Below are 20,513 nucleotides of genomic sequence, written 5' to 3'. Positions count from 1 at the left end.
TTGTTAATGCAACCCTCTTCTCCCACTCTTCACACACTGATAGCAACACCGCAGGAGAAATGCTAGCACAGGCTTCCAGTATCTGTAGTTTCAGGTGCTGCACATCCAGTATCTTCACAGCATGGACAATTGCCTTGAGATGTCCCCAAAGATAAAAGTCTAAGGGGGTCAGATCGGGAGACCTTGGGGGCCATTCAACTTGCCCACGATGACCAATCCACTTTCCAGGAAACTGTTCATCTAGGAATGCTCGGACCTGACACCCATAATGTGGTGTTGCACCATCTTGCTGGAAAAACTCAGGGAACGTGCCAGCTTCAGTGCATAAAGAGAAAAACACATCATCATGTAGCAATTTTGCATATCCAGTGACCTTGAGATTTCCATTGATGAAGAATGACCCCACTATCTTTGTACCCCATATGCCACACCATACCCTCAATTTTTGTATTCCAACAGTCTTGGAGGGATCTATCCAATGTAGGTTAGTGTCAGACCAATAGCGGTTGTTTTGTTTGTTAACTTCACCATTCACATAAAAGTTTGCCTCATCACTGAACAAAATCTGTGTAAACTGAGGGTCCTATTCCAATTTTTGTTTCGCCCATTCGGCAGCACCTGAAACTACGGATACTGGAAGCCTGTGCTAGCATTTCTCCTGTGGTGTTACTATCAGTGTGTGAAGAGTGGGAGAAGAGGGTTGCATTGACAATCCAACACAATGGGCAGAACATTGAACACATTTTATAAGTGGTCAGAATCTTGTAAAAAAAACTCATGAAAGAATAAAGTTACGTTAAAACCAAGCACATCATTGTTTTTCTTGTAAAAATCCCAATAAGTTTGATGTGTCACATGACCCTCTTCCTATTTAGAAAACAAAAGTTGGATTCAAAATGGCCAACTTCAAAAAGGCCGCCATGGTCACCACCCATCTTGAAAAGTTCCCTCCCTCACATTTACTAATGTGTCACAAACAGGAAGTTAATATCACCAACCATTTTCATTTTATTAAGGTGTATCCATATAAATGGCCCACCCTGTATAATCAGCAGCCATATTGCCTCTAGCCACTTCATTCATTACACTGCAGAGAGATAGGACAGACAGCCTGTATGTGTGTGTGTGTGTTACAGCAGAGAAAAGCGCATTCCAGAAGGGTTTAACATCCTCCTAGTCACATCAGCATTCTCGTGGATGGAGAGCATTGTTTTTTTCACTGAAAATGATTTTTACTGCAGCTGCAGGCATTAACCTCCCAGTCACTTTCTTCGGCATAGTATTGCAGAGAGGGGCAGATAGCTGTGTGTTGCCTCATACATTTCAACAAGCTGCATCAACTTCATAAACCTTAGCAGAGGAGGCAGGATTAATTTTTCAGCGCAATTCAGAGTCTTTGTTCCACAAAAATCATATTCTGGTTATACTGGTCTGTGAACATATAACACCCAGCAGTCCATTCCTAATAGTCTGTGACAGAGTGCAATTTTGTGTTTAGTACGCAGCTTTTTTTGGCTGCAGCACTATTGTGTATTGCTGGTGTTTTACAAAAATATATTTTTTAAGGGTACTGTAGCGCATTTGTCTGCCCTTTGTCAGTGCATACCGCATACGTACATCTAAGTAGTGTTTTCTTTTTTACCTGTTAATATGTCAAGGGCCTACATACTGTGAAAGGCCAGCCAAAAGTAATCACCTGCTGCTGTTCTAGACAAATACTGTTTTAAGTGTCTGGATAGAGAGAGTGCTACTACGGAAATGCGATATACAGATACAGAGCCGGTCCACGGACTAGGATAGCTTTAGCGAAATTGATGATGGTGGTGCTCTGGTATTATGAACAGTGCATCAAACATTCACATCAAGGTAGGAAAAAAACGGCCACTCACCATGTTCATCTTCTTGCCATGATGGCCGGAAGAAGCTCTGTGTTCAGTGCGAAACGGAGCATGTTGCTTTTGTACCCCCGCTCCTTCCCTCTCACTATGTGTCTATGTGAGTATTCTATTATGCAATAATGCAAGAAGATGAACATGGTGAGTGGCCGTTTTTTTCCTACCTTCATGTGACTATTTTAAGTATATTGTACTCCCCTCATATACACACTAAGTATGTCAGGCAGAGAAGTGCCAGGACGCGCACAGAGGAGTGCAGAGGCCTAAATCCTTCAGACAGAGGTCGCAGCAGACTAGGGGCGAGTGGCAGCAGGAGTCGTAGCGAGAGACCTGAGCTCCCCTTATCAGCTAGAGGTCATGTCTCGACCAGTAACCCATCTGCCATCATCGATTGGTTAACACAGTCATCCACTTCATCACAAGTGACATCTGACACACCCAGTCAACAGTCGGTGGGTTCCTCAGACACAACCCTCCGTTGGCATGGCCCGAGAGCATTTCCTCTGTCCTCCCATTGCCTCTGTGCTATGCTGTTTCCTCTCCTACAGAAGTATCTTATGCTTTAGGTTCAGCTCCACTATTTACTGAGGAAGATCTAATAGAGGATAGTTAGCAGCTACTGCCCAGCGAAGAAGTGGAGGAGACTTCTGTCGCTCCCTCCACTAGGCGGGCAAGTAGTGATGAGGAGAAGTGACATGGGAGGCAGTGATGCCAGGGTTCAGGGTCCTGAAGCAGACATTATTGAGGAACCTGAGGAAGACACTAGTGACGTGCAGACACTTGTTGACGATGATGAAGCCGATAGGGGCTTCATCATCATCAGGAGAAGAGAGTTGCAGGTTGCCCGTGAGGCAGCAGCTTAGGCAGCAAGGCGGTAGCATGTTTGGTAGGCAGCATGGTGGCAGAAGTGGAAATTCTGGAACCAAATGTGCCCGGGGAAGAACACCTGCTTTGCGGAAGCCTACCTTCCCGGGAGGGAGTAGAACAGGGGTTCCTGAAGACGGCGGCAGTAGCAGTCAATTAGTGTGGACTGTTGGTGGGAAAATCAGCTACTCTGCGGTATGGCATTTTTTTTATCAAGCATCCGGAGGAGGTTCACATAGCCACATGTAAGATATGTCGGCAGAAGGGGAAGTGTAGTCAGGGTCTCAATGTTGGCACCTGGGCCCTGCATCAACACATGCTTCGCCACCATAAAGCACCTGGGAGAACCGGGGATCCAATGTAGTGGTCCAGCCTGCTGCATCACCCAGTGGCATGCCGCTCCCTCCTTCAGCCAGCCAAGGCTCCACCACCTCAGCCGAAGGGAGCTGTGTGTCATACCCTCCTTCTATCGCTCCAGATGCTCCTACTCCTCCCACTTTTAGTCAGCCATTCCGCCAACAATCCATCCACGAAGCCATGTCCAAGAGACAACAGTATGCGCCCACTCATCCAACGGCGCAGAAGCTGAATGTGCTCCTGTCTAAGTTGCTGGTGCTGCAGTCCCTCCCTTTTCAAGTGGTGGACTCTGCACCTTTCAGAGAACTGATGGCTTGTGCCGAGCCGAGGTGGAGAGTGCCATGCCATCATTGCGAAGAAAGCAGTACAAGTCCTGCACAATTTTGTGCTAGAGAAGGTGGTCCAGTCCTTGAGCCTGTCGGTGTGTACCAAAGTGCACGGCAGCGCCGATGTCTGGAGCTGTAACTACGGTCGGGGACAAATACATGTCCTTTATGGCTCACTGGGTGAATGTGGTTCCTGCACAGCCACAACCCCAACTTGGACAGGTCACGTCGCTTCTTCTTCCACACCAGTTGGTCCTGTGACAGTTTGAGACTCCGCCTCCTCATCCTCCACCATGTCCTCAGCCTCCACTGCCTAGACAAGTCTCAGTGCCCCTTCAGCATACCATGTGTTCAGGGCACAGCGATGTCACAATGTTCTTCTCATGGTATGACTTGGCGAAAAGAGTCACACAGGGGAGGAATTGCTAAAAGTTATTCGTAAAGAAATGGGAGCATGGCTTACTCCCCGAAAACTGGAAATGGGAACCATGGTGACTGACAACGGGAAGAACATCATGGCCACGCTGCGACAAGGACGGGTGACCCATGTGCCCTGCATGGCACACGTGTTCAATTTGGTTGTGAAGCAGTTCCTGAAGTGTTCCCCCCCATTTGCAAAACATCCTAACAATGGGAAGGAAACTTTGCATGCACTTCAGCCACTCGTACGCAGCAGAGCACACCCTCCTTGAGCTGCAGCGTTAGAACGATATCCCACAACATAGTCTGATTTGTGACGTTGACACACATTGGAATTCCACCCTCCATATGTTGGACCGACTGTAAGAACAGAGAAAAGCCATCAGCGATTTATTGATCATCCAAGCGGATAGGGGTACTCCCCTGTGTAACTTCAATGTGAACCAGTGGCAGCTCATACGTGACACCTACCGTTTGCCCAGGCCCTTTGAAAAAGCCACATTATTAGTAAGGATTACGGGATGAACGACATCATTAAACTGCTTCATTTCCTACAACAAATGTTGGAAATCATTGCTGGTCAGGGCAATGGAGATGTTGTGCCTACATCTCAAGGCCACATGAGCCCTGTGGTGGCTGAACTGGAGGAGGATGAGGGGCACAGTGGAGCACAGTTTAGGTTTGATGAGATGGGTGGTGCTTCTTGTCATCTGACAGGAGAAGAGGAGCATGATCAACTAGAGGAGCTAGAGGGTTATGAAGAATACGAGACAGAGGACCCAGCCACACCGTGGCAGTATGCAGTGGAGATGGAGGCAGGGAGTCCCTCCGAGTCACTTGCACAAATGGCATGATGCATGCTCAGTTGCTTGCGTAGTGACCGCGGAATTGTCAACATTGAGCCTCAGGATGACTTCTGGGTCTCCACCTAATTGGACCCTCGCTACCAGCACAAAATGGTGGCCTTTTTTACACCCACAGAGAAGGAGGACAAACTGACTTACTACAGAGAGATCCTACGTAGTCAGTTGGCCGATGCCTATCGGCGACATCGTCCATCCACTCGCAGATCTTACTCAGAGGGGTGGGGTGGCAGGAGCAGTACCAGCTCCATCAGCAGCAGCCTGAATCTACAGTCGCTGATGCGTAACTTTCTTCACCCCATAGTGAAGCAACTCATCAGCAGCAGGTAGACAAAGAGCAGGACCTGAACCAGCAGATGGTGGCATACCTTGACATGCCCATGCCAACACACCTTTAAGATCAGCTGGAATTCTGGGCAGCCAAACTTGATTTGTGGCAGCAACTAGCAGAGTTTGCCCTGGAAAAGCTTTCCTGCCTGGCCAGTAGTGTGGCATCTCAGAGCGGGTGTTTAGTGCGGCTGGGGCCATAGTCACCCCAAGGAGAACTCGTCTGTCCACGAAAAATGTGGAGAGACTGACCTTTGTGATGATGAATCAGGTATGGATCAGCCAGAATTTGCACCCACCAATGCCAGATTCATCAGAGTAGATTGACCATGTAGATTGACCATGGTGCTACACCAACACTTCACAAATATGGATAGTAACAATTAAGAAATGAGATTGGAGACACTTGTTACAAGAATAAAATATATAATTTTATTGATATACGTTAAAATGTTTTTAAAAGTATATATGTTTACATAGGGAAAACATATATAGGACGAATGATCTCCCGAAACGTGCGTTGGGATGGTGTCACTCCACCAGACCCTCATTTCATCACTGTTCTGTGTACTCGGTATGTATGTGTTTCCAGGTGCTAACTTTATTGTATATTGATGATGGGAAGAATCCATGGTCCCCATTGTATATAGAGCATGTATAATATGGATACTTGCCTTGATCTTTTGCACTAACGTTATGTGGGTCTGTATTGGAGTGACACCCACTCATTCTCTACTCATTGGAAGTGTTTGTTTTCCCTATGTATACATATATACTTTTTAAAACATTTTAACGAATATCAATAAAATTATATATTTTATTCTTGTAACAAGTGTCTCCAATCTCATTTCTTAATTGTTAATTTTGTATAGGAGTACACATTAGGTAATTATAATGGTATGCACATGCTGATATTGATATTTATTATAACAGTTCATAGAAGAAAAGAAAATGAGGAGGCACTCACGTAAAGATTCGTGGGATCGGTATTCTTTATTCTCGGTGCAGCATAAAACAGCAAACGTGGGACGCCAGAGCAATGGAGTGCGGACCGTAACAATTGTTTCACGACCCTCTGGGCGTTTCTTCAGACAAGTCCACCTCCGGATCTTCACGCAGGTAAGAACTCTCACCTTGCCTGACATCACGGAGGGGAGGTATCTATTATACAAATATAGACAAATTAAAAACAAGATACCGCAAGTGCAGACCAACTTCTATATACGGAGTACAAGGTGTTATTATAAAAAGACACTAAGGTCTAGCCGGTCATTAAGCCCCAGGTTACCTTGGGCATTAATTTCTAATATAATCCTGGCCTCTCATTGCAAGAGGGCTTTGTGACGGTCTATCCCTTCTCTGTGATTAACCCTCTCTAAGCCTAGGAATGTTAAACAGGTTGCATCGCCTTGATGTTTTTCTACGATGTGGCTTATCAGTCTGGGGCTGCCATGACCGGTTCTTATGGAATTAAAATGCTCTCTGAATATGATATTCAGAGCTCGTTTTGTACAGCCCACATAAAACCTTTTGCATGGACACAAAATAGCATAGATCACGAAACTGGTCCTGCTATTTTTTTTTTATTTGTCTATATTTGTATAATAGAAACCTCCCCTCCGTGACGTCAGGCAAGGTGAGAGTACTTACCTGTGTGAAGATCCGGAGGTGGACTTGTCTGAAGAAACGCCCAGAGGGGCGTGAAACAATTGTTACGGTCCGCACTCCATTGCTCTGGCGTCCCACGTTTGCTGTTTTATGCTGCACCGAGAATAAAGAATACCGATCCCACGAATCTTTACGTGAGTGCCTCCTCATTTTCTTTTCTTCTATGAACTGTTATTGTGAAACACTGGGAGGATTGAGCACCGCATTAGGAAGTGGATGGTTCGGGTGTCTGAACGCTGCACAGTCCTCTAGCAGAGGTGCACGCCAGACTTGCCTGTATAGCTACACATTCAGCAGCAGTGCCGGTACTATTTCTGCTTTTCGGCTAGATATTTATTATCATTATAGTGTTCTCTTTCTTTTTTGCTGTGGTAGAAATATGGATAGTGCCAAACAGATTTAAGGCACTGCTCCCCAGTTACAAACATTCCAGCCATCTTCATCACCGAGTACTGGTATTGCCACCCACCCATCAATAACCATTGACATCTCATACAATCCGACGCATTTCGGTCAGCGACCTCCTCAGGGAATAGATGGGGTATAATAATATCACAGGATAAGATATAATTACTGTATGCAAAAAAGTCATCAGACACTCAAAACCAAAGGAACAAGAGATACAGTGCCTGTTCAATTATAACACGTGACCTGCAAAGTAAAAGAGGGGGTTCCCAAGTCCTGGCATCCATCATAGATACTATGCACCTTTTCCAGTACTGGTCCACCCTGTAAAAAAAGACAATACAAGAAAGAGGCCATCAGGCTGAATTTGGCGTCTATTCCATCCCTGAAAACCATGTAGTTGCTGAATGACACAAACAGGAGCAGTCTGCAGCAGGATTGCACAAGAGGGTTTAATAACCCCTAAGATTGAAATATCAATGTTGAAATATCAATTCAGCATGTATGTAGGCTAGAACTAACATCCAAAAATATAAGGCCCAAGCCCAGCAGCATCACTAAACCAAGTAGTTCCGGAAACACACAGCCTGGAGCAGGCATCAGCTTGAGTTTACAAGAGGGTTTCACAACCCCTAACATTATGTTAATGTTGAAATCTGTATAGAAGATGTATGTTAGCTAGTGCTAACACATGGAAAAATTTTAGGCACAGGCCCTGCAGCATCACTAAATCATATAGTTGCTGAAACACACCGCCTGGAGCAGGCAGCATGATGCATACATAAGAGGGCTTCACAACCCCTAACATTAAAAGATCAATGTTGAAATCTCAATTGAGCATGTATGTTTGCTAGTACTAACATAAAAAAATTTAAAATCCAAGACAGTCCCAGCAGCATCAGAAATCAATATATTGGCAGAATGACACAGCCTGGAGGTGGGGAAAGCATAAGGAGCCCATATAGTGTCTGAATGGTACAGCCTGGAGTTGGCCAAAGCATGAGGATACCATATAGTGGCTGAATAGCACAGCCCGGAGTTGGCAGAAGCATAATGAGACAAAATAGTGGCTGAATGAAAAAGCCTGGAGGTGACAGCAGCAGCATCAGGAGTCCTGAAAGTGACCCGGTGATAGAGTGGTGCGGTGGGTGGCAATACCTGTACCCGGTGATGTAGGTGGCTGGAATGTTTTTAACTGGGGAGCAGTGCCTTAAATCTGTTTGGTACTGTCCATATTTGTGCAGTGTTGGTGTAGCACCATGGTCAATCTACTCTGATGCATCCGGCATTGGTGGGTGGAAATCCTGGCTGATCCATGCCTGATTCATCTTCACAAAGGTCAGTCTCTCCACATTTTTCATGGACAGGCGAGTTCTCCTTCGGGTGACTGTGGCCCACGCCACACTAAACAACCTCTCTGATGCCACACTACTGGCCAGGCAGGACAGCTTTTCCAGGGCAAACTCTGCAAGTTCTGGTCACAAATCAAGTTTGGCTGCCCAGAAGTCCAGTGGATCTTCAAGGTGTGTTGGCATGGGCATGTCAAGGTATACCACCACCTGCTGGTTCAGGTCCTGCTCCCTGATGAGTTGCTTCACCATGCGGGTGAAGAAAGGTACTCATCAGCGACTGTAGACTCAGGCTGCTGCTGATGGAGCTGGAACTGCTCCTGCCACCCCACCCCTTTCCAGCAGCCATGGCAGTGGAAGGTGAGTGCAGAGGGCCCCCCAAGTAAGACCTTCTAGTGGATAGACAATGGCGCTGATTGGGATTTGCCAACTGACTACGTAGGATCTCTCTGTAGTAGGTCAGTTTGTCCTCCCTCTCGGTGAATGTAAAAAAGGCACCCATTTTGTGCCGATATTGAGGGTCCAATAAGGTGGAGACACAGAAGTCATCACGCTGCCGAATGGTGACAATTCGGCTGTCACTATGCAAGCAAGTGAGCATGCATCGTGCCATTTGTGCAAGTGACTCGGAGGGACTCCCTGCCTCCATCTCCAATGCATACTGTCATGGTGTGTCTGCGTCCTCTGTCTCGCCATCCTCATAACCCTCTAGCTCCTCTAGTTCATCATGCCCCTCCTCTTCTGTCAGATGACTAGAAACACCGCCCATCTCATGAAACCTAAACTGTGCTCCACTGTACCCCTCATCCTCCTCCTCCTCCAGTTCAGCCCCCAAAGGGATCATGTGGTCGTGAGATGTAGACGCAACGTCTCCATTGCCCTGACCAGCCATTGTTTTCAACACTTGTAGGATATGAAGCAGTGGAATGACGTCAAAGAAAAAGAACTCCGTCCGGCACTAAGGTATGGGTTAAAAGGCTTGTCTTTATTAATTCCACAGCAGGTCACATACAGAAAAGATGGGCTGATGTGTTTCGCCCTTTACAGGACTTAATCGTAGATTAACACATCTTACAACAAACATGATTAAAATATTGTGCGATCCGGTCACATGACCATTCGCATCATCACATTTAAAATACATGGAAAAGCTAGATACCACATGGATCGGATTCCACTCACATCTTTGTTTCAGTGACGATCCACTAAGTGATCGTTCACACATTCATTTGCGGTTTCCTGTAACAAAGACTTCTACTGAAACACAATTAACACTGCAGATTTCCTTTGTTGATTAGATGCCTGAAACCTTCTATTTATTCCTATAATATGGTGAGTGTTCCTTCCATATGTAATATAATATAACTTTAGAGAAAAGTGGTATACTGAAGTTAGACATTTAATGTTACATAGTATGGACGGTGATGGAAAATATAATGGGAGGGATAAATAAACTGGTGTTACTGTATAGATTGAATTCCTATGTATTATTGTAACCTGTATTATTGTTACATTATTAATACTATTATATAGATTATTGTTTTTATTTGTATTATTTGTATTATGTTTTTGTTTTTTTAATAATTATTTTAATTTTTATATGTTGTTAATTATTTATTATTATATCATCTATTTATATTTTTACTATTATTACTACTTATAATACTAATGATTCTCTTTATTTTATTATATTAACAACAACTATTAAATATTTACTAAGGTTACATTTCTGTTATTCATATATATAGTCATAGAATTTATAATTGGAATATAATCTTTTGAACCGGACGTCAATGCTCAGGAACAAGTGATTATAACATCTAATCTCTTATTAAGTCCCTGTGTTCTTCTAATTTGCAATCATTAGAAGAATCTCTGTACGTCTCTAATCCCATAATCCCAATATTCCACTCACTCCCCAAGCTTCACAAGGGGATTTTCCCGCCCCCATTAAGACCCATCGTGGCAGGAATAGGATCCCTATTTGAGCGCTTGGGTGAGTGGGTGGACTATTATTTACAACCCCTGACAAAAATCACTCCTACATTTTGGCAGGACACTAAGCATGTTATCAATATTTTGAATGGAGTACAGTGGGAGGAGTCATACTCTTGGGCTACATGCGATGTGGTAGGGCTCTACCCATTAATACCGTGGTCCCAAAGTCTTGAAGCACTAATTTTCCACGTAGAAAACTATAGTACTCCCCGTACTCCACCGTCGCATCCACATTTTTGTTAAAAAACAACTATTTTATGTTCGACTGTGATTTCTTCCTTCAGACCAGGGGAGCTTCAATGGGGGCAAAATACTTGCCCTCATTCGTTAATATATTTATGTTCATTTGGGAACAAAAATATATATTTAACCCTGCAAGTCCATTTTTGGGAGAGATACACTGGATGGGAAGATTCATCGACGATCTGCTGATCATTTGGAAAGGTAGTGAGGAGCGTTTAAGTGAATTTGTACAATATATTGGTGACAATGATTTCAATCTGAAATTCACCTCCTACTTAAGCAGATCGTCGATGAACTTCCTAGACATTACTCTAACAAGTAATAACTCCAAAATTGAAGTGTATCCCTTCAGATTCAGTATTGCTGGCGTCATCGTGCCATCCGAGGCACGTGATTAACAACATTCCGTATGGAGAGCTATGCCGAACAAAAATAAATTGTTCGGACATGTTGCGTTTCGAACAGGTCAAAAAAGAAACAGTGAATAGATTTAAAAACAGGGGTTATGGTGATAAAGTGCTTCAAGACTCTGTAAAAAGAATTGACAATATGGATAGGAATGTATTAACAACTTACTCTAGCAGGGAAAATAGGAGAACACAATCAAAAAACAGAAAAGAAGGTATGAGAAAACCATACTTCGTCACTCCCTATAGCGTACAGTTCAATCAAATTAGAAACATTATTAATAAATACATCCAAGTACTCGAAACAGATCCCATCCTAAAAAATATTGTACAAGATGGAATTATGACATTGTCCCGCCGGGGTCTGACTTTGGGATCTACATTGTCACCGAGTTTGTTTCCTAGCCAATCAAACCCCAGAAAAAATAGGGGAACTTGGCTAGAAACAACATGCTGTTGGAAGTGTGGACACACTAGATGTATTACATGTAATTTTATAGAACAGTCTAATAAGATTACATTATGCCATACGGGCAAGGAATATGTAATCAAAGATCATATTAACTGTAATTCAAAATCAATAATATATGTGGCCACATGTATCATTTGCAGACTACAATATACTGCATGTACAGGTAATGCACTGAAAACCAGGTTTCGCAAACATGTGGCGGATATTAAAAATAATGTATCTTGTGTGTCCATGCTGTCCAGGCACTTCAAGAGAAAGTCATGCAGGATATGCTAGTTCCTTAAGAGTAACAGGTGAGGAAAAGGTACAACTAGGAGTGAGGGGAGGAGATCTAAAAAGGTGTTGGTATAACCGGGAAACGTAAACATAATATACTTCTGTGGGAGAGGGAACAGCATAGGACAGAGGCAATGGGAGGACAGGGACTGCTCCTGGGCCATGCCAACTGAGGGTTGTGTCTGAGGAACCCAATGACTGTTGACTGGAGGTGTCAGATGTCACTTGTGATGAAGTAAATTACTATGTTAACCAATCGACGACGGCAGATGGGTTGGTGGTCGAGACACGACCGCTAGCTGATAACGGGAGCTCAGGTCTCTCGCTGCGACTCCTGCTGCCACTTGCCCCTACTCTACTGAGACCTCTGCCTGAAGGATTTAGGCCTCTGCCACTCCTTTGTGCATGTTCTGTCACTTCTCTGCTTGACACACTTAGTGTGTATATGAGGGCAGTACAATACGCTTCACTACTCTTAAAACGGTATTTGTCTAGAACAGCAGCAGGTGATTACTTTTGCTTGGACTTTCACAGTATGTAGGCCCTTGACAGATTAACAGGAACAAAATACGGTAGTACACTACTTAGATGTAGGTCTGCGGTGTGCACTGATGAGGGCAGGAAAAATGCGCTACAATACGCCAAAAATCTTTGTAAAATATCAGCTGGTGATTACTGTTGCTTGGACTTTCACAGTATTTAAGCCCTTGACAGATTTACAGGTACAAAATAGTAGACTGCTTTGATGTAGGTATGTGGTATGCACGTATGAGGGCAGAAAAATGCACTATAGTCCACTGAAAAAAAATTTTTTGCACAGCAGCAGGACACAACAGTGCAGCCCCACAAAAAAAGAAAAATGTGTATTAAACCCAAAATTGCACTCTGTCACAGAGTATTAAGAATGGTGTGAACTGCTGGTTATTATACAGTCTACAGACTAGTATAAGCAGCAGATGATTTCTTGTGGGAAAAATACACAGAATTGCGCTGAAAAATCACTCCTACCTCCTGTGATAAGGTTCATGAAGTTAAGGTAGCTTGTTGATATGTATGAGGCAACGAAAAGCTATCTGCCCCTCTCTGATAAAATGCTGAATAATGTGAATGGGAGGTTAATGGCTAGCATAAAAATCCTTCTCAGTGAGAACAAGCAAAGCACTGCACTTCTCTCTGTCCACAACGCTGATGTGACTAGCAGTTGGCACTGTAATGCTGCGGTATGATCAATTCAGCTTGTCTGTGTAACACACGGAGACACCAAGTCCCTCCTATCCCTCTATAGTGTATGGCATGAAATGAGCAGCCAATTATATAGGGCTGTGACATCACAGGGGTCAATGAATGTTGATAGGCATGTGTTTCAGGGTCATCACACCTACCTCCCTTCCCGCCTTGCCTTCCCGCCTTCCTAACATCCCCTGCCCCAAAAAAATCCACTAACAGCTTGTGCAAAATTTTTTGCAAGTTTGTCACTCATTTCTGTTGCAGGAAACAATAGATTCACCCAAATGTTCTCAAAATTGGTTTACATGAATGAACACATGCGCTGAATTAAATAAACCATATGTATATTACACTGTCAGTGTAACCTATAGGAACAATACATTTTACAGTATCTCACGTAAGTGCACCCATGACACTTTAGTAAATATTTTATTATATCTTCTGTAAATATTTTATTATCACATTTTGCTCCTAATGCTGAGCAGCAGATTACCCCTTTATCTGAAAATAAAAATTGTTCCTCAACACAAAAGATGGCCTAGGCTATAGGTTTATTACCAAGACCTTGAAACTGAGCTGTAGTACGGTGGGCAAGACCGCACGACAGGTTACAATGAAAACAGGTTCACCATGGTTGACCAAAGAAGTTTAGTGTATGTGCTCAGTATCTTATCCAGAAGTTGTCTTTAGGAAATAGACATATGAGTTCTGGAGCATTGCTGCAGAGGTCGAAGGGGTGGGGGCTTAGACCATATGACGCACACTGCATCAAATTGGTCTGCATGGCTGTTGTCCCAGAAGAAAGCCTCTTTTAAAGATAATGCACAAGAAAGCTGGCAAACAGTTTGCTGAAGCTACGCAGACTAAGGACCGGGATTGCTGGAACCAAGTCCTATGGACCGATAAGACTCAGATAAACCCTCTTGTGTTCAGAAGGTGTCAAGCGCATGTGGTGTCAACCAAGTAAGAAATACAAAGACAAGTGTGTAAAACATGGTGGTGGGAGTGTCATGGTTTGGGGCTGCATAAGTCCTGCTGAAACTGGGAAGCTACAGTTCATTGAGGGAACAATGACAACATGTAATGGGACATACTGAAGCTGAGCATAATCCCCTCCCTTAGAGGACTTTGCCACAGGGCAGTATTCCACCATGATAATGACCCCAAACACACCTTCAAGACGAGGGGTAAAAAAAAAAAAAAGACAAGCTAAGAGTAAAGGTGATGAACTGATCAAGCATGTCTCTAGACCTAGACTTTACTGAGTATCTGTGGGCATCCTCAGACAGAAGGTGGGGGAGCACAAGGTCTCTATCATCTACCAGCTTCATGATGTTTTCATGGAGGACTCCAGCGGCATCCTGTAAAGCTTGGTGAACTCCATGCCTTAGAGGCTCAAGGTAGTGCTAGAAAATAATGGAGGCCACACGAAATATTGACACATTGGGTTCAAGTTGGACATTTCCACTTAGGGAAACTGACTTTTGTTGCCAAGGTTTAGACATTAATGGCTGTGTGTTAAGCCATTTTGAGGGGACACAACATTAAACACTGTTATACAGGCTGTGCACTCTTTACATTGTAGCAGGGTGTCATTTTTTCAGTGTTGTCACATGAAGAAAATCTAAATAAAAATTTCACAAAATGTATATATTTATGTATATATTATGAAACTTTTATTGGCATATTAAAATACATTTTAAAATGTTTTTAGCATCAATAATTGTAAGGCACTTACTTACTCATTTTTTCTAAACAGGGCTCCCTTGAACCAGGGGAAACACTTCCACACAAGCTAAAGAAGATCTTGAAGTACAAATTCTTAGAGAAATTTCAACAATTGTTAAATGAAAGTATGGAAGTAAGGAATCCATTATTTTATTTGTGTCCTGTATTTACCACATAACGGGCCTAAAGTATAAACTAATTTTGTTTATATTTTTTTTCTCTAGAAAACTAAATTAAAGGGGTACTCTGGTGGATTTTTTTTTTTATCATCTGGTGCCAGAAAGTTAAGCAGATTTGTAAATGACTTCTATTAAAAAATCTCAATCCTTCCCGTACTTATTAGCTGCTGAATACTACAGAGGAAATTATTTTCTTTTTGGATTTATTTCCTGTCTGTCCACAGTGCTCTCCGCTGACACCTCTGTCCATGTCAGGAACTGTCCAGAGCAGGAGAAAATCCCTATAGCAAACATATGCTGCTCTGGACAGTTAATAAGTACTAATAAGAACTAATAAGTACTGGTAGGAATAAGATTTTTAATAATAGAATAAGTCACAAATCTGTTTAACTTTTTGGCAAGAGGTGATTAAAAAAAAAAAAAAAAAAAAGGTTTTCCACCGGAGTTCCCCTTGAACCAACATTGACCCCTTAAGGACCAAGCATGGTGCATGGCAATTGTGGTGCCAATATTTAAAAAGGGGTCAAAAAGTTACCCCAGGAATTATAGGCCTGTTAGTTTAACCTCTGTTGTAAATTGTTTGAGGGTTTTCTAAGAGATGCTATTTTGGAAGATCTTGATAAAAATAAATGTATGACTCCATATCAGCGTGGCTTTATGAGGGATCGGTCCTGTCAAACTAACCTGATCAGCTCATATGAGGAGGTGAGCTCCAGACTGGTAAAAAAAAAAAAAGTTGCAACAGCACTCTAGGTCAAAAAATTGAGGCTCTCAGCGCACTTTTTGATCAAAATGTGTCCCCCTCCAGACTGGACCAGGGGGAATCGCTGGGTCTCTTATATCTGGCTTTTTCCAAAGCGTTTGATACGGTGCACATAAACGGTTGGTGCATGAAATAAGGATTAGGCTGGGGGAGAATGTGTGCAAGTGGGTAAGTAACTGGCTCAGTGATAGGAAACAGAGGGTGGTTATTAATGGTACTTATTCTGATTGGATGACAGTTACTAGTGGGGTACCACAGGGGTAAGTCTTGGGTCCTGTCCTATTTAATATATTCATTAATGACCTTGTAGAGGGGTTGAATAGTAAAGTAGCAATCTTTGCAGATGATACTAAACTCTGTAAAGTAGTAAACACAATAGAGGACAGTGCGCTGTTACAAATGGATCTGGATAGGTTGAAGGTTTGTGCTGGGAAGTGGCAGATGAGGTTCAACACTGATAAATGTAAGGTAATGCACATGGGGATGAAAAATTCGGGCTGGGGTTATGTATTAAATGGGAGAACACTTGAGACGACTGACGTGGAAAAGGACTTTAGCTGTAGTGACCAGTGTCGGGCAGCTGTTGCCAAGGCAAATAAAATCATGGGGTGCATCAATAGGGGCATAGATGCCCACAACAAGGAAATAATTATACTACTGTACAAATCACTAGTCAGACCACACATAGAATACTGTGTACAGTACTTGTCACCAGTGTACAAGAAATATATAGTGGAGCTGGAGAGGGTTCAAAGATTGGCAACCAGGGTAATGGGAATGGGAGGACTACAGTACCCAGAAAGATTATCAGAATTAGGGTTATTTAGTTTAGAAAAAAGAAGGCTTAGGGGAGACCTAATAACTATGTATAAATATATCAGGGGACAGTACAGAGATCTTTCCCATGATCTATTCATACCCAGGACTGTTTCTATAAAAAGGGGGCATCCTCTACGTCTAGAGGAAAGAAGGTTTCTACACCAGCACAGACGGGGGTTCTTTACTGTAAGAGCAGTGAGACTGTGTAATTCTCTCTGTAAAATAATTTAAAAGGGGTCTGGATGCATTTTTAGAGAGTAAGAACATTGCTGGTTTTGGATACTAGATTTATAGGGAAAGAACGTTGATCCAGGGATTTATTCTGACTGCCATATTTGGAGTCGGGAATATATTTTTACCTCTATATGAGGGTTTTTCGCTTTCCTCTGGATCAACTCAGTAGGGACTCATTAGGGTTATAGGTTGAACTTGATGGACTCTGGACTTTTTTCAACCTTATTTACTATGTTACTAAGCTCGTTTTAAAGGGGTATTCCAGGCAAAATCTTTTTTTTTACATATCAACTGGCTCTGGAAAGTTAAACAGATTTGTAAGTTACTTCTATAAAAAAAATCTTAATCCTTTCAATAGTTATTAGCTTCTGAATTTTTCTGTCTAACTGCTCAATGATGATGTCACATCCCGGGAGCTGTGCATGATGGGAGAATATCCCCATAGGAACTGCAAAGCTCCCGGGACGTGAGTCATCAGAAAGCAGTTAGACAGAAAAAAACAACTCAACTTCAGAAGCTAATAACTATTGAAAGGATTAAGATTTTTTAATCAAAGTAATTTACAAATCTGTTTAACTTTACGGAGCAAGTTGATATATAAAAAAAGTTTGGGCCTGGAATACCCCTTTAAGGACTAGGGCAATTTTATTTTTGCACTCTTTTTTTATATTTCCATCTACAGACCCATATAAGGGCTTGTTTTTTGCGTGACCAATTGTATTTTGTAATGAAGCCTCTCATTTTCCCCAAAAATGTATGGCGAACCAAAATAATTATGTTTTTTAGGGAGAAAATTTTAATGAAAACCAAAATTTTACACATTTTGGAGGGTTCTGTTTTCACACTGTATACTTTACGGTAAAAATGACGTGTTCTTTATTCTGTGGGTCAATACGATTAAAATTATACCCATGGCTAGATACTTTTCTATTTTTGTACCGCTTAAAAAATTTTTTGTACAAAATCAGTAATATAAAATCACCTTATTTTGACCACGTATAACTTTCTACATTTTCTGTATATGGGGCAGTATGAGGGCTCCTTTTTTGCGCTGTTATCTGTACTTTTTATCGATACCATATCTGCATATATAAAACTTTGAGATCACTTTTTCAAAAAAAAAATTTGAATAAAATGAGACAAAAAAAAGCTAAATTTTTGGACTTTTCTAAAATTTTTTACGTTTACGCCATTTACCATACAGGATCGTTAACATTATATCTTGATAGTTTGATAGACATTTTCGCACCCTGCGATACGAAATATGTTTACATTTTTCAACTTTTTTTTTATGTCCCCATCAATTGATTGATAATACTGTTCAATGTTATGCATAGGGCATAACACTGATCAGTATTATTGGCCATTTTCTGCTCTGGTCTGCTCGATCTCAGACCAGAGCAGAAGACCCGGGGAGATGGCCGGAGGCAGGTGAGGGGACCTCTGGCCGCCATTACAGACGATCGGATCCCCGCAGCATCTATTTTAACATGCGCATTGCCGCAGATGCCGTAATCTGTATTAATCATGGCATCTGACGGGTTAATGGCGGACCTGGATCTGCCGTGTATGACACGAACACCACTCTGATGCTCGCGGTCATACACAGGACTTAAATGTACATTTACGTCCATGGTCATTAAGGGGTTAAATATCCAGTAAGGATTCTTAGGCATTGAAGGAGAACTGCAGCTGACAATTACCTGAGCACAGTGTGATGCGTCAGGCACCAAAAGCAGAAAGATAACCGGCCTGAAGGATGGGAGAGTGATTCCAGCAGCACCAGGGAAGGTAAGTTAAAGGGGTTATCCAGGAAAAAACATTTTCATATATCCACTTGATAAAGAAGAAAGTACAGGCCACTCACCACGTTGGTGTAACTTCGTGTTTATTGCTGGGGCATGCAGGCAAAGCGGCTCCACGCCGCACTGGGATATCGAGCGCTAGTGCGTTAACCGATGACAGCTGTTTCCTTCCATTCAGGAATAGTGTTGAGCGGCATAGGCCATATTCGAATTCGCGAATATTCGTGAATATATGGACGAATATTCGTCATATATTCGCATATTCGTAATATTCTCGTTTTATTTTCGCATATGCGAAAAATTTGCGTATGCGAAAATTAACATATGCGAAAATTACCATATAAAAAATTAGCATAGGCGAACAGTCTCACACAGTAGTATTAGAGCCTTCTTTACACCACACAAGCTGGAAGTAGAGAGGGATGATCACTGTGATGTGTACTGTGAAAAAATAAAAAATAAAATAAAAAAAACGAATATTCGTAATTACGAATATATAGTGCTATATTCGCGAATTCGCGATTATGCGATATTCACGAATAAAATTCGCATTGCGAATTCTCATACATTCACATATGATTGCATATATCACATTTTTAGAACTGCAACACATAAACTCTGTTATTTCTCTAGTGACACCTCCCAAATTGATACTGTTGCCAGTCATGAAGTGGTCGCACCAGTTACAGTTTCCACATTTTTTGTTTCCTCTAATTATTGACTTATTCAACCAGTTCTCTTCTGTTGTTCTTTTTTCTACTATTTTACTTCTTACTAGCTCATCTTTCAAATTTTTTGTTCGCTTGAATGCTATCATTGGTTTTTCTATTTTTAATTTACTAAGAATCTGATCTCTTTCTATTAAATGCCAATTCGCATATATAGATTTCTTTATTACTTCATGTATGGGACTGTATTTGAATGTAAACGTAAACCTTTCTTTTTTTGTGGTATCATCTTTAATTTTGGTATGTTTTCTGTGACTCCTGTTTTTTAGTAGTATGCTTCTGTCAATTTTTTTTACTCTTTCTACTGTACTTTTTAACATTTGAAATGGATACCCTCTGTTTTATAGCCGGTTTACCAGTTTGTCAGCCTGTGTGTTGAATGACTCTTCTGTGCTATTTATTCGTCTGAGTCTGAGTAGTTGTCCATATGGTATTGCTTCTTTTGTGTGAATGGAGTGGTAGCTAGTATAATGCAATAATGTATTGTTTGCGGTTTCTTTTCTATAGCCTATAGTGGTATGTGAATTCTTTTGTTTTTTTATGAGGACGTCTAAGAATTCTAGTTCTGTACTGCTGTATTTCGAGGTGAAAGACATATTCATTTGGTTATTGTTTAGATAACTTACAAATCTCTCAAACTCCTCAGGGGATCCCTTCCAGAGCATGAACACGTCGTCTACAAAACACGAATAGTGTCCAATATGCTCTAGGAAGGGATTATCGCCTGTAAAGACGTATTTTTCCTTGAAAACTGCAAGGTACAGGTTTGCCAGTGTGCACGAGACCGGGGTCCCCATTACAGTCCCGCCCTTTTGGGCGTACCACTGTTCCCCAAACTGAAAAACATTATTTTTCAAAATAAACTCAATTGCTTCGCAGACAAAATTTATAAAGCTTTTGGACTTTCCTGTTCGTATTAAGATTTCCCTGATGCACTCGACGGCCATGTCGAGTGCACCGAGGAAATCATCCGTATCTTTTACCAGGGAAGGCATATCGGCTAACAATGGCCGCAATAGCCAATCAATGTATGCATAGAGGGATTCTGTCAGAGAACCTACCCCGGAAACTATGGGTCTCCCTGGAGGGGAAACCATAGTTTTATGTATTTTCGGTACAATGTACCATGTAGCATTTTTGGGGTTTAAAGGAAACAGTTT

At 42.1% G+C, this 20,513-nt stretch overlaps 1 protein-coding gene across 5 annotated transcripts in view; it reads left to right on the top strand.

Annotated features, from left to right (window-relative positions):
• Positions 1-20,513, top strand: part of TRPM2 (transient receptor potential cation channel subfamily M member 2) — a 577,304-nt gene that overhangs the window by 520,616 nt on the left and 36,175 nt on the right. For all 5 annotated transcript variants that reach the window (XM_056536782.1, XM_056536781.1, XM_056536783.1 and 2 more), the window contains one exon: positions 14,857-14,958. In XM_056536782.1, the coding sequence (XP_056392757.1) occupies positions 14,857-14,958 (102 nt within the window). The remainder of the gene's footprint in view (positions 1-14,856; positions 14,959-20,513) is intronic.

Source organism: Hyla sarda, chromosome 8 (genome assembly GCF_029499605.1).
Source record: "Hyla sarda isolate aHylSar1 chromosome 8, aHylSar1.hap1, whole genome shotgun sequence".
Taxonomy (NCBI): domain Eukaryota; kingdom Metazoa; phylum Chordata; class Amphibia; order Anura; family Hylidae; genus Hyla; species Hyla sarda.
The sequence above is the reverse complement of the archived record's forward strand: the minus strand, read 5'-3'. Positions and strand labels throughout refer to the sequence as shown.